The sequence below is a fragment of the Branchiostoma belcheri genome, unplaced genomic scaffold (genome assembly GCF_001625305.1).
Source record: "Branchiostoma belcheri isolate BF01 breed outbred unplaced genomic scaffold, Haploidv18h27 scaffold7, whole genome shotgun sequence".
Lineage (NCBI taxonomy): Eukaryota > Metazoa > Chordata > Leptocardii > Amphioxiformes > Branchiostomatidae > Branchiostoma > Branchiostoma belcheri.
The window spans coordinates 5,996,809-6,012,954 of record NW_017804353.1 but is presented as its reverse complement, the minus strand read 5'-3'; the positions used below and the strand labels follow the sequence as shown (position 1 = coordinate 6,012,954).

The 16,146-nt window shown below is 43.0% G+C and overlaps 2 protein-coding genes and 1 long non-coding RNA gene across 3 annotated transcripts in view; 2 read left to right on the top strand and 1 right to left on the bottom strand.

Moving 5' to 3' along the window:
- LOC109484720 (putative ammonium transporter 3) overlaps positions 1-7,038 on the bottom strand; it is a 13,708-nt gene extending 6,670 nt beyond the window's left edge. Inside the window, exons 1-8 of the mRNA XM_019788080.1 lie at positions 6,734-7,038; positions 5,798-6,085; positions 5,084-5,149; positions 3,539-3,708; positions 2,985-3,056; positions 2,078-2,137; positions 1,390-1,466; positions 723-935 (exon numbers count right to left, since the gene is read on the bottom strand). Of these exons, the coding sequence (XP_019643639.1) occupies positions 723-935; positions 1,390-1,466; positions 2,078-2,137; positions 2,985-3,056; positions 3,539-3,708; positions 5,084-5,149; positions 5,798-6,085; positions 6,734-6,931 (1,144 nt within the window). The 5' untranslated portion in view covers positions 6,932-7,038. The remainder of the gene's footprint in view (positions 1-722; positions 936-1,389; positions 1,467-2,077; positions 2,138-2,984; positions 3,057-3,538; positions 3,709-5,083; positions 5,150-5,797; positions 6,086-6,733) is intronic.
- Positions 7,039-9,192: 2,154 nt separating this feature from the next.
- On the top strand, positions 9,193-10,916 carry LOC109484725. Its single transcript, XR_002141088.1, has 3 exons — positions 9,193-9,396; positions 9,937-10,035; positions 10,445-10,916. It is a non-coding gene; the product is annotated as an uncharacterized LOC109484725 (long non-coding RNA).
- Positions 10,917-12,723: 1,807 nt separating this feature from the next.
- LOC109484722 (short-chain collagen C4-like) lies at positions 12,724-13,665 on the top strand. Its single transcript, XM_019788082.1, has one exon. It carries the CDS (start codon positions 12,725-12,727, stop codon positions 13,586-13,588), a length of 864 nt encoding a protein of 287 aa, XP_019643641.1. The 5' UTR covers position 12,724; the 3' UTR covers positions 13,589-13,665.
- The last annotated feature ends 2,481 nt before the right edge of the window (positions 13,666-16,146 follow it).

Sequence of the window (16,146 nt, the reverse complement as noted above, 5' to 3'; positions counted from 1 at the left end):
GCAAACATGGTAAGAGGGTGTGCTGAGTGAATCATTGGTACTGTGGTATGTAACGTTACATATATCTCCTATACACGACACTAAAACTTCATTCTAAACTTCATCCTTCGCCTTACAAGGGCAAAAACATTCAAATCCCCCAGTTTTTACGGTAATGTTACTCTATAATAACAGTACATAGAAGTCAGTAATATAAGCAAAATATCCTTCTACCCATCCTTTCCCAATAAAGGTATAACGTTAAATCGTAGGCAAGACCATCCTGAGGTAAACATATTGCATTTGCTTGCAAATGTTACCTTTCTAGTTCCTGTTTTTTTCACTGTACTTTTGTGTTCACTGTTTTCACTGTCACTTCTGTACCGTGAACTTATTACAATGTATTATAGTTGCCAAATAATTCCTAGGTTTTCCTTTTCCTGTGCTTGTCACCACCTTGAATATATAGTTCCGTGAACATGTCCACTTTTGTCAGACCGTGAAACTTTGCTACCATGAACATAAAGTGCATTATATAGTACCTGCGTGGTTCGTCAGTCCCGCCACCCTGTCCGGACGTAAGAACAGACCGACCGCCAGCATGCCCCACACCCCGCCCACCACGTGGAACACTTTTTTCTAGTATCTTTGTCTTACTTTTGCATTTCATAATTCCTCTGAATATATCTTTCTCTATCTCTAGATCTCTACACTATCTTTTCCCCATTCAACTCCCAGAATACCTGCGTGGCTCGTCAGTCCCGCCACCCTGTCCGGACGCAGGAACAGGCCGACCGCCAGCATGCCCCACACGCCGCCCACCACGTGCACGGCCACCACCCCGACCGGGTCGTCTATCCGCAGCCTCCTGATGAGCTCCCCGCCCAGGATGGCCAAGTACCCGCCAACAGCCCCGATCAGCAGGCTCTCCCACGGTCGCGCCAAGCTGCAAAGGGCTTAACGAACAGGAACAGAAAAATGACTAAGACTAAGTATCAAAATGCTAATTTGAAACAAGTTCTGAGACAAAAAAAACTAGTAAAGGCACATTGAATTAAGAAATAAAATTCAGAAGGACAAACGGCCTTTATTCATTTATTTATTAAGTTTTACCACGTACAATATGCACTGTGGATGGCATGGCGAAACAGGTGTTTCTGACATTAAACACCTTTTCAAAGCCGTCATACCGATCAAGAAGTTTGAAAAGGAAGAAAAATCATAGCGCCTTGTTTTGCAGCAAAGCCCTGAGCACAGATCTCAGCACACACAGGCCCAAATAGTTGAGACGAAATCCCTGGAAAAACCACCATTCTGCTAGTAGTCTAGATACTCTCTGGCAAACTGTTCACCCCACATGAACTACTTTCTCAGTCCCCATGAGGAGTCATGTATGTATGCCGTTCTTACCTGATATGGAGACCAGTGATCCTAGGATGCCGTCTAGAGTGTAGCGGATCTCAATCTTACCGTTCCTCATAAGCCAACTAATGTAAGACAACAAATAGGTAGTTTTGTAAGAGCCTTCGCAATACATGTAGCCTAGTGAATTCGCTAAAAGATTTCCTAATATATATATTAAGGCCATGTTGATTTGATGATATGGAAGACATCCTCTGGGAACCCCAAAACTGATGCGAGCGGGCGATTGAAAAAGTTTGGCAAAGAAAAATTGCCTTCATTATGAAATCTAGCTACGTGGTCATGAAGGTTGAATAAATGACTAAACACACAGAGTAATATTACATTGCCTTGGTGAATTCTATGTTCTTCATTTTAATTACTTCACATTTTCTTCTTGTCCCTTGGAAAGAAATTTGGTATTCTGCGACATAAGTATCGTTTTCCAAAATTTATTTCCAATTTACGGCATATATTTGCTAATTTTGCAGCTACTTTGTGCGATTTACAGTATGGTCGAAAACTTCTTTTTTTTTTGGAAACGGGCGAAAATTCATGCGCGCGCGGATGTCATCCATATAAGCAAATCAACATGGCCTAATGGGCCATTAATATGTGCCAGTCTACATGTTCAAGAAAGGAAGCGATTGAAAGAGCGAACAGTCGCTGGCATAGGGTGGATTCCAGACTAGCCCACCTGAACACGATCCCGACCGTCCCTCCTCCCATGGATGCCAGTAAGGTGGCAGCGGCAGCCCTGGAGCGGCAGGGGGAAAAGAAATCAACCCCTCACAGCGAATTGCAGAGGTTAGGGTATGATACAATGATACGCTGAGGACAGTTGCCTTGACCCACCTCTCCTCACTTTTGATACCCTACCTTAGCTTAAATCTTATCTCTAGAGGTTACTTACAGACGCTTTTCATTGACGTAATAATAATTGTCATTCGAATCCCGGCGACGAGTTTTTAGTGGATTTCAGCAGCAGCAGCAACATGTTTTCGTGTTTAACATGGATACACTGTAATCCAACATGGCACAAGTACATGTAACGTCATGTTCAAACATGTACTGTACGGCACATGAATAGGTCGTCCAGTGTCCTTTTCAAGTGTTCCATTGCGATTGTGAAAGTGGACTTGTTTGCTAACATAAGACCATGTTGATTTGATTATATGGATGACATCCTCTGAGAACCCCAAAACTGATGCGAACGTGCGAATAAAAAAAAGTTTTGGTAAAAAAAGTTGCTTTCATTATGAAATCGACATGGTCAATAAGTTCGAACAAATGACACATGTATGGTTTGGCGAATAATTTACTTTTCGAATTCATTTCTAATTCTTTACATTTTCGTTTTTTTTTCGTTTGATTTTGGCATTCTACTACATTGGAATCGTTTTCAAATATATTTTTCCAAATATTTTTTTTGCAACTTAGGTATTCATTTGCTCATTTTGTACGATTTACAATGTGGTTGAAAACTTTTTTTTGAAACGACTGAAAATTCATGCGAGCGCGGATGCCATTCAGATAATCAAATCAACATGACCTAACTTTATACTCAGCCATGATTTAAACGACTTGACTAAGTTTTCACTTACCGAGAGGAGAGTTTCCATTTCCCGCCTGTTATCCCGTATGTACTCCCGCAGTTAAACCCCAGCCATCCCCACCTGCAAGGGCACAACATCATCATGAAAATGGCGGTGGTGGGGAGCCGACCATTTCTTCTGCTAGTGTCAGGGTAGTCGGTTTGCAACCTAACCTAGCCTGTCAGATGGCAGACTATATCAGACCCAAAATTATTGTAACGCCTTCAAATTTGGTCCAACTATACAATATAGGAAGCACGATGTACAATACTGTATTAGTGCTTCCATGTGTATCTAAAATTGAAGACATAGCAAGGTTTGGCTTCAGATAATAACATTATTCTGCCAACTGATAGACTGGTTTAAGTTACACATCGACCGTTCCGAAGGACACTTGACACTCTTCTTCGTGACAAAAATGTAGATTGCATCAAAATATACATGAAAAGCAATTAGATAACAGTCACTGGGATGTATGACAATACGAATATGGATCAGGAATTACAAGAAAGGAAAAGCCTAAAATATTACCCTCTCAAGGTGCTAAACGTATAAGTCCTCACCATAGCATGAACATGCCCAGAAGCGCGTTAGTCGGGTAGCCCATCCTCGGTTCCTTAGTGTCGGGTTTGAATACGCCGATCCGAGGTCCCATAATTAAAGTGGCCACCAGACCGTTGGTGCCGCCCAGGATGTGGACCACAGCCGACCCTGCGATGTCTAAGGCGCCCAGCTGGACACAGAAAGGTTGTAGTTTTTTTTTTGTTTGTAGGTAATTATATTAACCGAAGGAAAACATATTGTTTTGCTCAGTTTCTTCCTCTTCTTCTTCTTCAACCGTTCTAAACAAATAAGGTCAATGACCAGGACCAGACGTCTGTCACCATTACAACTGAGTTGTGTTTGAGTAAGAATAAACAAAGCAGTAGGTAAACATGATACCTTTCTACTCGTTGTTACATAAGAATTTACCAATGAACACTTTCCTTGACCTTCCGCCATCTTGAATTTAGAGGTCAAATGACATTAGCTGTAGCGTCAGGAGCGGAACTTGACTCACCTTTATGGTTAATATTAGATTGTATGTATGTGGAAAGGTAATAGAGAGCGACGGTTTGCAGAATGTTTCCATTCATATGCCCACAAGGCAGAAGGGTCAAAGGTCATTAAAATGGCTCCCTCCAGGCCCCCTTTTAAAAAGTCGTCCTACGTTGTTGCCATGTCACGTGGAACACTCCATGTGTAGTGTCTCATCAGAACTGGATATAACCATTGCTTTCCTCACCCCACCATATATATAACTTGGTAAGAATAGGATTTGTTTTGTTATCTGGTAACCACCATGTCGATAAAATGTTTTGACCTGAGGAAAGCTGGCACACGGCATGATGTTTACTGTCCTTTGTGCTGAAACGCGCTCACATGTCAGTAGAACAACGCAGTTAGCATACTTCAGTTTCCGGCAAGATAGTGCGAAAATGCGGATGGGCGCTATTAAAGGTATTTCATTCAAAGAATAGGACTAGCTATGTTTACATTAAGCAACTTTTGGATGCTTCTATACATACCGTGAGCAATTAACTGTTGCTTATCATGATAAACATTCCGTCCCAAAGATTGAAGTTATTATTATTATTATAGAGTACATCTTGGATGAAAACTGTCAATTCATACTGTCAATATGGCATGGCATTGTACAGGTGTTAACTGAGTTAACCCAATCAAATCCCAACAGCCAATCAGCAAGAAGAATAGAGGAAAGCTGCATGCCTGTTCGCCGCTGGCTCTGCATGTCATTCTGATGACTCATGCCCAAATATGGTAACACACTGCTATAGTACATTTTCTATAACACAGCCGAAAAGCTCAAATAAAACCATTCTAAAAGCCTGTATCACAAAAATGAAAAAAAAACGCCTGGGGGGTATTTGCCCACTCTACCGTCATTTCATGTTATTTGCCCCAAAAATGAGTTGAATCAATTAAAGAAATGGCAGGATAAGAAGGAGGAGGAGGAAAAGGAGAAGAAAACATGAGGAAAAACAATATGTCTTTACCACATAGTGGTGAAGCCATAATAATGCAGCTATAACACATATTTGACCCACCTGTTTCAGCCAGCCTCCCTTGTACCACAGCCACCTGGATGGCAGGGCGTAGATGACCGCGCTCGCCTGTCAATCACAAGATCTTAATAGACCAACAGACATAGAAATATTTGACGGACATACAGCCACTTCTCATTGGTAGAACCGCTAATTGCCATTCTCTCATTGGTTGAACTTTTAATTGTGATGGACATTCAGGATAGGTCTATTATTTCATTCGTGTGCAACCAGAAATACGTTGAGTGGCGTGTTAGGACTTACGTCCATAGACTGAAGTAACTTGTTTGTTGTTTTTGATAGTATGTATTTATTTGTTAACTTGATGCAACTTAAGCGCTTTATTGTTATTTTGTCTGTATTCGTTTATTTTGTTTTAATATGAATGACGCCCTTATTGCATTTTTATTTATTTTATCCGTGTTCTACCAGAATTACATAGGATAGGATGTGAGGACTTACGTCCATAGAAGTTTTTTTTGTAATATCTTGATCAATCCTGTCGAGTATTTAAATATGTGTTTCACTTGTTCATTTATTAATTATTGTATTCAACTTCTATATGAAAACTCGTGCTTTGCTTCCTTGTATGACGTATTGCCTGGTGGCGACATGCCTATAAGTGTAACTTGAGTGTGCCGCCACCACGTCTTGTCACCATATGTTTCAATAAAGAAATGTTGGAATATAAAAAAAAATACGCCGGACGACGCTCACCAGAGAGAAGATAACGTACGACTCCAGGGTGGCTCTCTCTGCCATGGCGCCGCTCACGATGGTCGCAGACGTCGTCGCGAAGGCCAGCTGGAAGAAGAAACTCGAGAAGAGAAAGCCCATGTCTCTCTCGGAGGCGTCCAGGAAGAAGTAGCCAACCCCGACCACGGAGTTGGAGCCGGGCTCGGTGCCGAAGCCCATCCCGTACCCGACCAGCCAGTACGTCAGCCCCCCGAAGATGACGTCCATGGCGTTCTTGAAGATGATGTTGACCTCGTTCTTCGTGGACACCTGAACAATCACAGAAAAGGTTTAAATGAACCAACAACGATCTTGATTGTACATACATACATACATACATACCCACAGGGTTAAGTACACGTCACAACAAATGAATAATTCGTATATGCATATACACGAACAAGCTAACACTAGCACTAAAAACAGATTGTAGAAGCAACATGTAGTGTGGGGTGGTGTGGCGTAGCGGCAGAGTGCTCAGCTCGGAACCAAGAGGTCCCGGATTCCTGACATGTCACCGATATTTTGCCCTTGGGAAAGGCACTTTACACGACTTTCCTCACATAGCTCGAGTGAAAATGAGTATTACATTGTCCTGTATTTGTCCTTGTTTCATGTACGTGTAAAGGTATTGATACAATTAATATACAGATGATATGAAGGCACAGATGTACTGGTATAGGCACAGGTACAGGTACACAGGTACATAATATATGCCTACAGATACAGGTAAAACACAGAGAGAGAAAGAGAGAGAGACAGAGAGAGAGACAGAGACAGAGAGACAGAGACAGACAGAGAGAGAGACAGACAGAGCGAGGCAGAGATAGACAGAGAGATAGACAGAGACAGAAAGAGAGAGACAGAGAGAGACAGAGAGATAGGTAGAAATACAGGTAGATATGAAGATACGGCTACCTGTCCGGATTCCAACAGACTGAAGCCTGACTGCATGGTGAAGATGAAAATGGCGCTGGTCAGGATCCAGGTGGCGTCATCGCTGTCGATGTGCACGAACCCGTCGCTACCCTCCGCCGCCTCTTGCGGTACGGTTGCCGTCAGCAGAGGTGACGTCGACACGCTGGTGTTGGATAAAGTCGTTGAGTTGTTAAACATTGTGTTGTGCCCGCTTGCCTTTCTTTATCTCTCGAGTGCCTTTTGCAATTACTGTTTAGTCAACGCCAAGTTTCTGTACATATCTGACACAAGAGAAGTTACTAGCTTCAAGCGATGAAATGAGAAATACAGTAGGTGAACGACCATGTTGTTACTTATAATACCCTAGTAACACACGCCCCGCCCACGCCTTGTTCACGTGCCTTGTTCTTGCCACGCACTGTTCACGTGGTCTTCACGTGCAGGAACGTTACCCAGTGTGGCGATTAGCAGGGTAATGGCGTGAGATGGAATAAGACGTGATCTGATTGACTTACGTAAAAATTGGAAGGACTAGATTAAGCCGTAATCGTTTTTACTATCCCCTCTCCATTAGACAGCTCTTGTCACGAACAAATTGATTTCCAATTCTTGAGTTACCGGGGTTTTACTAATCTCCAAGCAGATCTTTCGGTTGGGTGGCAAAAGACAGTATCCATTGGCCATCCTGTATCCATTGGCCGTCCTGTATCCATTCGGTGGCCAATGGACACTCCTCTGGCCAATGGATACTGTCTTGCCACCGAAAGATCTGCTTGGAGATTAGGGTTTTACATCATTTCACGAGTCAGGTCTAAGCCCCTGTCACACATTCAGAACCTTCCCCCGAACACCATCCGACCAAGGTTGGCTGAAGCCCCTGTCACACATTCAGAACCTTCCCCCGAACACCAGCCGACCAAGGTTGGCTGAAGCCCCTGTCACACATTCAGAACCTTCTCCCGAACACCAGCCGACCAAAGTTGTCTGAAATTCAGGTGCAGCCTGACAGACTAGTCTACCTTTCTATGCGAATCAAATTGAATTTAAGTTAAATTTGAGTCAATTCTTTTTAATCTTCTAACATATAATCACAAGACGTGGTGATGGCACACTCAAGTTTTTTTTCAACTTATATTAATGCCGTCACCAACACAGGGGACATTACAGTACCCATTTTCACCTGAGCTAAGTGGGGAAAGTCGTGTTAAGTGCGTTTCCCAAGGGCACAAGATCGGTGGCATGTCAGGACTCGAACCCGAGCACTCTGACGAGTCAAATTTGACCCCCGAGCACCAGGCAAGCACTAGCCAAGCATGACCGACTATTATTACTGCCGTCCACACTCGAATGTTTTGAACATATTGAAACAATCGGCTGGCGCAGCTGAACAGTAGCCGGTCTGGCCGAGCACCAGACCGACAAAAAGCCTCACACGGGCACTAAAGTAAAGACCAGACCGTCCTAAGAGTCCTACTGCGAAGTCGTACAGGCAAATTGCCTTGTGTAAGAAAGAGATTTTCAGTCTTTTCGTATGGGCTGCTGGTACTGTAATTATAAGTGCTGTTCCATTTTATTATTCCGTTTAATTCGCCTTTCGTGTTTTATGTATGTCATTGAGTTGGTAAGTACAAGTACCTACATCGGGATGCTTCCTACGCAGAAAAGCCACGCGACGTCTGCCGTTCCTAGCCAACAACACCGTGATTGTGTAAATCTTGGCGGAAATGCATGGAGATTTGTGGATAATAATGTCCAATTAACCGGATAAAATGCTCAGATTGAACAAATCTGGCTTAATCCGTAATTTGCAGAATCTTGGAAACTCACGACACGAGTCTTGTGTTTTCTGCGCAAGTACTTAGGCCACAGCAATTTAATTATATGGATGACATTCTCAACAGATTCCAAATCTAATACGAGCGGGCGAAAAAACAAGGCTGGCCGGAAAAAAAAAACAAGGTTCCTACAATCTAAAATTTTGACTCAATCATTGGACAAATGGTTTTGACTCAGTTGGAACATCACATATACACAACCAGCCGCATAAAAGTAAGAAACAAAAATTAAAGCAGAGCCTTTTCTTTTCTTCTCTCTTCATAGTTATCTGCAATCCACCTTCTGGCATGGAAGCAGACATCTTTGCCCATTTGCGGCATGTTGACCACTGTCAGAAGGGGAAAAAAAAATTTTTTTTCAAAAATTAGGCACAAATTAATGCGCACGCAGATGTCATCCATAAAAATTACTTGCTGTGGCCTTATAAGACTGTTCCATTTATGTATGGGTGGTGCACCCACTTCTGTTACACACATAGTCTGTATCTAATACGCCTGAAAGAACCTAGTACACCCATGTAAAGGAAAAGTGGAGCAGCCCAATGCAATCCTTTCGTAGTTCGACCATGCCTAATGATTTAGAACAGTTTTCATTCATATAAGCCTATTCGCCATTACTAGTGCGCCTGCGCGGAGTTTACTTAGCGACGAAGAATTGGAGATAAACAAACCCGCGGCCTCCATCGTCCCCAGCGCCAGCGTATGTCTCGATTTCCAGCTTACACACGGCGTTACCGGTGGTGGCCCGCCTTGGGCTGAGTTCCAACGATGTTCTGGACCTATCTTGCCTAAAATATCGCGATATCTTTATCTTCAAGTGGATTTACGGTACGTTTTTTGACGGTATCCAAGCTAGCGCTAGCGCCTAATTAGTTATGCATGCCCCCCTCCCCCATCCTGCACGCCTTCCGTCTTCACGTTTTCCGCTCAATTTTCCGGTCCAATCTCGATAAAACGAGTTTTGGAATACCTTTTTTCGTGTAAGAGTGGTTATTTGTGTAAGGTAATGGTGGAATTTTTCAGTTTTAGTCGGTAAAAATTGTAAATAAACTGCATGAGCTTTGTCTTCAGAAGACCGATACACTACGTGTTCTTGTGTCACCCCAAGCACATAGAGCTTTCTAACCACAATCCTCACCGTCTCACCACGACATTATTACCGATTAAAATAATGATTTAGGAATAGTACAAGCAGTGATGACATCTATATGTTTATAAATATTTAGTGTGGTTTTCGTAGCGGGATACATAGGGCCATGGGGGTTTTGTGCATGCAAATGCCATTGCATTAGTGCATTCAAGACTTGATGTTTTGAACGTAAATCCATCAACTTTTGGTTCAATTTTTCTCTCTTCTTCTTTTTACAGTGTTACTTTCCCGACCTCAACATGAAGCTGTGCGCAGTAGTGAATTGCAGCAATTCAACTTACCATCTAGAAAAATGGAAGAGACATGCCAAATACATGGTACAAAAAATGGACCATTTTCCTATGAGAAGAAAAAAACCTCATGCTAGGAGAAGAGGGAATAAACTTATGAACAAGCTTGAAGCCAAACCCAGATGGAATATACTAAAAATACAAGTACACTTAGGTTCTGAAATGGTTTCCTGAAAGTATATTGTAACCCGCACATAAACAGTGCTGCAAATTGTAATCATGACAGATATTTTATGTACTGAATTTTGATAGTTCTGTGCAGTAATACTGCTAAACTGGTACAGACTTTTAGTCTAACAAGGGTCTGCTGTAAATAGATTCAATATGATTATCTTTTCACTTATTAACTTGAATTAGTGGAAAATAATATATTTGAACATGATGTCAAGTCATTAACACTATATTTACCACTTAAGATACCTTTTTCCGCATGCAGTTGAGAAAGCTGTGGTGAACTGGTGTAGTTGACTCCTTCGTGCCTGCACCACGGGTGCTCCCAGTGATGGTCTAAGTACTAGTACTTAAGTTTAGATCTTTTCCACTGACTGTTGACCATAAGATCAGGTGTATGTAGAGAACTCCAGTCATTTACACTACTTACACCAAACACCTGACCCCTGCGTTTGGATCTTGAAAGTGGAATATTTAATTTGTAACTACTCTCTTGTTGTTTTTCTGACCAAACACAAGAAAAACAAGTCAGTTAACTGCATCGACAGTACTACATACTCACTCACATTCACTATCCGGTTTATTGTCTAAATACTAAATAATATTTGCTAGACAGCATAGGTTGTACGATGGCGATTACTAGATTACTGTAAACATTCACACTGTGATAGAAAACATACAAGCACCGTTAAACATAAACTTACTGTGTTAACACACAAACAGCTCTGCAATCAAAGTGATGTAGAAAATATAATGCCACAGCACTTGGCTCAGATAGTTGATGAAGACAGATATAGTTGAAAACTCAAATTTCTTGAGTTGGAGAACAGTTTTTTTTTTAAATAAAATATGTAACTTACCAACTCAGATAACCTTTCAATTACTATTTCCCTGGACACTGATTGTACTGTTACATACATGTATATACTATAAAGAAAACAAAACAAGCACCATTTTGATATTTTTCTTATTCCCATATCTCTCTATATGTGGACAGCACTTAATGAATGGTGCATAGGAAATATGATATTAAATATACAATGCCATATATGTTGAGAAAGACCTGTATACTAACACAAGTATTACTGGCAACATGCAACAATCCTTTACTAAACACAAGGTTCTTCAAAGAAAATTAATGCCATGGTTGCTTGAATACTACTGTTATGTCTTGGGTTCTGTATCCTGGGTCTGTGGACAAGTTCGTCTCCGCGGCCAAGACAGTGTGAAATAAGGAGGTAAGATGTGCCTAGTCGTTTGAGGAAGCAATTTCTGTCTGCAGTTGGGGTAATATGGTGGTAAGGGACTTCGCTTACCCATTCAAAGTCGAAGTAGGAGTATGTTTTCTCCTCATCATAGTCACCCGACAGCCGTTTTACGTAGTATGGGAGGCACAGGGCCGGCTCGCTAAACTCATGATCAGTGCTGGACCAATTTTTAAGTGCGGGGGGAGGGCATCCTTTGACGTCGTCCTTCGGTTCGACGAACTACCCTTCCGTGAAGCCCACCGGGCCGAGAATAGGTGAGTTTTTTATTCTTGACTATAATTCTTGACATTCACAACTGAACCTGCTGCTGTCTTCGGCGAATTCGGCAACCGCGTCGTGATTCTTTTAAGCATACGAAGTTGTATGCGCCTTGAAGTTGTAGGCTTTTCCCCCTGGACGTGAATCGCGGAAACGCCTTGAAAACCGGCAGTTACCGGCAGTCTAACCTCAACCAAGAAACGTCTGTCATCTTTGCCGTCCAATAAGATATAAAATCTCCACTTACGGCCCGGGTAAACTCATTTTTTTTAGCTACGTAGCGGGATTCGACACCCGCGCTCGCTGTGTCGCGGGGCGACGCGGTTTTGTTTATCTCTCAAAATGGCGGATATTACCCATCATGCATTTCGCGCCGGTAATGGCGAATAGGCTTATTAGTAGCGCTTTCTAATGGATGCAGTTGCGTGATTGTTTTATTTGTAATTAACTGGCAGATTATAACCAACGCGATATTGCATGATGAAGATTTATCATTTCTGAGTAGTGTGGCATTCTGATGCACGCTAGTGTAATTAAAGCTTGTATGCGATTATACTTACTGTGCCTTTTTGCAAACTTGTAAAAGTTCCCAAACCCACACAAAGACACGTAAATGAAATCGGTCCTTATCTATGGAATCTATGAAGTGACCTGTCAAATCTTTGGTCGCTTAGCTGTTGCTCGGTCGACGCAGCCTCCTGAGAAAAAAAAATAAGGGGATGGTGGAAATCGTTTTGAAATATAAACCCAGGCGTCTCATACTTTTGATTCTGTTGGAAGAATTAGCCAAGCCTTGACCTGCGTGATGGTAAACTGGTGCCGTGTGGGCAAGGCTGGCTGGAGTCATGGACTGTTTTTGCCAACAACCGTCTATACGAAAAGCTAATCAAAATCACATTTCCCTCTGGTGTGCCAACATTTGCCCAACACGTTAATGTCAAACATATTCTCAGATGTTTTGCAGACACAAGAGCTCACTGTCGAGTTAGTTACTCTTTTCTTGATGCCTTGAAAGTAAGATGGGTGATCAAGCTACAGTGGTTTTTGTCGCACTTTCTGCAGTGTTTCTGCTCTCTGTCTCCGTTGCGGCAGACTCAGAAGGCGAGGACAGCTCTTGTCCAAAGCAGATGGCAAACAGCAACGTGAACAACATCACCGTGCTGGCTCCACCGGGACCGAAGGGAGACACGGGACCGCCGGGCCCGAGGGGCGTCCGCGGGGAGAAGGGAGAGGCGGGCCGTCCTGGGAAGCTCGGACCGCCAGGCTTGGAGGGCGAGAAGGGTGAGAGAGGACCGCCGGGACAGAAGGGGGACCAAGGCGCGGAGGGATTTGCCGGAGGAGCCGTTTATATCAGGTGGGGGAGGACATCGTGTGACGAGGGTACGGGTACCGTAACGGTGTACTCTGGACACGCTGGCGGAGCGTGGTATAACAGTAAAGGCGGTGGGAGCAACTACCAGTGCCTCCCTTTGGACCCAGAGTGGGGCCTGTACGAAGATGGAAATCAGGGGAAGTCCTATATGTACGGCGCGGAGTACGAACTCGACACAAACGTACCGTACGACAAGGCTACCTTCCACGACCGTGACGTACCGTGCTCGGTTTGCTACAGCCTCTCCCGCCGCGCACAGCTGATAATCCCCGCCCGCAAGACCTGCCCGGAAGGCTGGACCCGGGAGTACGGAGGCTACCTGATGGCTGATTTCTTCAACCACCACCGCACGGAGTTCGTGTGCATGGACGGGGAGCCCGAGGTACTGCCAGGCGGGGAAGGGAACGACAACGGCGCGCTGTTTTACCCTGTGGAGGCCCGCTGCGGCTCGCTGCCGTGTCCGCCGTACGTGGAGGGCAGGGAACTGACCTGTGTCGTGTGCACAAAATAGGTCGTTTGCAGTCATATTTTAAGTGACGTAGTGCGTCATCTGCCACGTTGTAGAATGAAAGAAGTAGAAGTCATATGTATGCTTTGTTGTTGTATGTAATGTAATGTAATGTTATGTTATGTTATGTTATGTTATTTTAGAATTCAAAGTGGCCAAAACTTAAATGATTTCCTCGCAGCTTCCCTAATATCCACTATATTATAACTGATCCATATAAGACTCATTGCCTGTGTGTGTACAAGTAGTAGGTTGCCATCTTGGATCTTTCAATCCCACCAGCATGGCAGCGGTAGAGACAACTTGTAAGTAGTAGCATCACGTGCAGACGTCCCACAGATATAACGTATAAATAGTGCACAAAATTTCGAATAGACGTATATGAAATAGTCATATATGACATTTTCAATTTACCATTTTGGAATCCTACATTCCAATGTCAGATTTTGAGTACAATTTTGTTTTTGTATGTCATTGATAGAAGCCTGGTATACATGTATCTATTCGTTACAGTTTTTGAGATATCTAAGAGGAAAAATGGGCAAGATATTCCGAACTATGAGCACTTTTAACCAACACTCAGTCCGCCTATTATATTATATTATATTATATTATATTATATTATATTATATTATATTATATTATATTATATTATATTATATTATATTATATTATATTATATTATATTATATTATATTATATTATAAAGATGACCAATAATCAGTCCTTCAAATCTCATCTGATCGTCTTTACCAATTCAATGAGGATTACCTGAATGGGCTTATCAATAGGTTTCATGTTTTACATCGTATCAGCAAAAATTCTAATAAAGCATATGCAAAACACTAATAAAGTATATATCAAATGAAAGTGTCTAGACAAACAGCTTCTTCGTACTGTGCAATGATATAGTGTCAAGGTATTTTAAGTAATTTTACAATTATTATATATTATATCTCTCTAATGCTGAGGTCACAATTCCAAACAAGGGCCCGGCCGGGCTGTTTCGATTAACCAAAAATCATCAAATCATATCAATAATAATCATGTAGGCAAGTTGTTCCCATTATCAACTTTTTTGTGCTTTGTTTTCTTCTATATCATACTGTTTGTTCCATAAGACTGCCCGGCCGGGCCCCGGTTTGGAAATGTGACCTCAGCCTAAGCAGAGATTGGATCAGGGGATTATTACCTTCAATTCTGACTTGTTCCGCTTTGTGAAGTGAAGCCCTCCCACCCAAACCTGTGTTAAGCCCCTGTCGCCACCAAGGGCCACCAAGGTGAAACTGTTCCAGGTGTCCTGTGTAACAATACTTACCTATGGGTGTGAGACATGGGTGATCACAAAGGACATGGAAAATAAAATCAATTCATTTGCAACCTCGTGCTACCGCATCATGCTGAATATTAAAAGGCTTGATCGCGTATCCAACAGTAGCATTTACGAGATGACGAACACCAAACCTCTGATGGAACAGGTGTATAGGAGGCAGCTGAAATTTCTGGGTCACATTCTGCGAATGCCTGAGGAAGAACCAGCCAGGCTCTACACACTTTACGTGCCACCTCATGGTACAAGGAGACGTGGTCGCCAACCCACCACCTACCTACAGTACATCCAACGGTTGCTAGGCGACAACAACTCAGACCTTTCCCCGAAGCGTATTGCTGACATCGCCCAGAACAGGACTAACTGGAGGGAACTCACAGTCGTCTGCTCTAACGCAGCCGCCAGATGATGATAAGCCCCTGTCACACATATCCGTATATGGCCTCCCAACCACTGCCGAACTGCCTAACTGGATAGCAGTACATTTATAGGGAGGGAGCAAGATCGGCTTGGTCGGCTGGTGTTCGGCCAGGTCGGCTACTGCTCTGCTGCCCCATGGCCAGCCGAATGTTTCAACATTCACTTGTTGACAACTGGTTCGGCCTAGGTTGGCTGCTTTTTGGGAGTACATGTAGGTGGGGGCATGATTGGCAAATGTGTTTCAAATCTAACTCAAATTCGTGGCATAAGTCAGGTCAGTCTGCTCCCGAGCTTAACCCTATGTAGACCGGGGGGGGGGTCTATATCTATACGGTTTTGGCCAATAAAATCACATTAATGACGTCAGAATGACATCAAAATTGTTGTTTTCATTCTTTTTTACTAGTACATCATCCTCTGAAAATTTGGTGGTCATACGATATACTGTTCGCGAGCACTGAGCCCAAGAAAGGCCGGTCTAGATAGGGTTAAGCGAACCTTGGTCGGCTGTTGTTTGGGGAAAGGTTCTGAATGTGTGTAGTAACTGGTGGCAAAGCTTGGATAGGAGTCAGAGGAAGATAGCGATCTCCCCACAATCCAACCTCTGCTTGGAGAGCATTTCGCAACTCTTTCTGAGGTGGCTTATCATGGTATCCTGGACGCCTTTCCTTCCAGATCGCTACTTGTGCCAAAAACGTGTCTTGGAATGACGCCAATGACAAGGCTTTCAGGCAACAGCTGGAACAGTGAAGATAAGGCCACACCAATTTAATTTTTTGTTTCTCGGATTCGCCCTGTCTATTTTTTTCTG

Coding starts and splice junctions, on each gene's coding strand:
- LOC109484722 (XM_019788082.1), top strand. CDS start 12,725: ATGGGTGATCAAGCTACAGTGGTTTTTGTCGCACTTTCTGCAGTGTTT.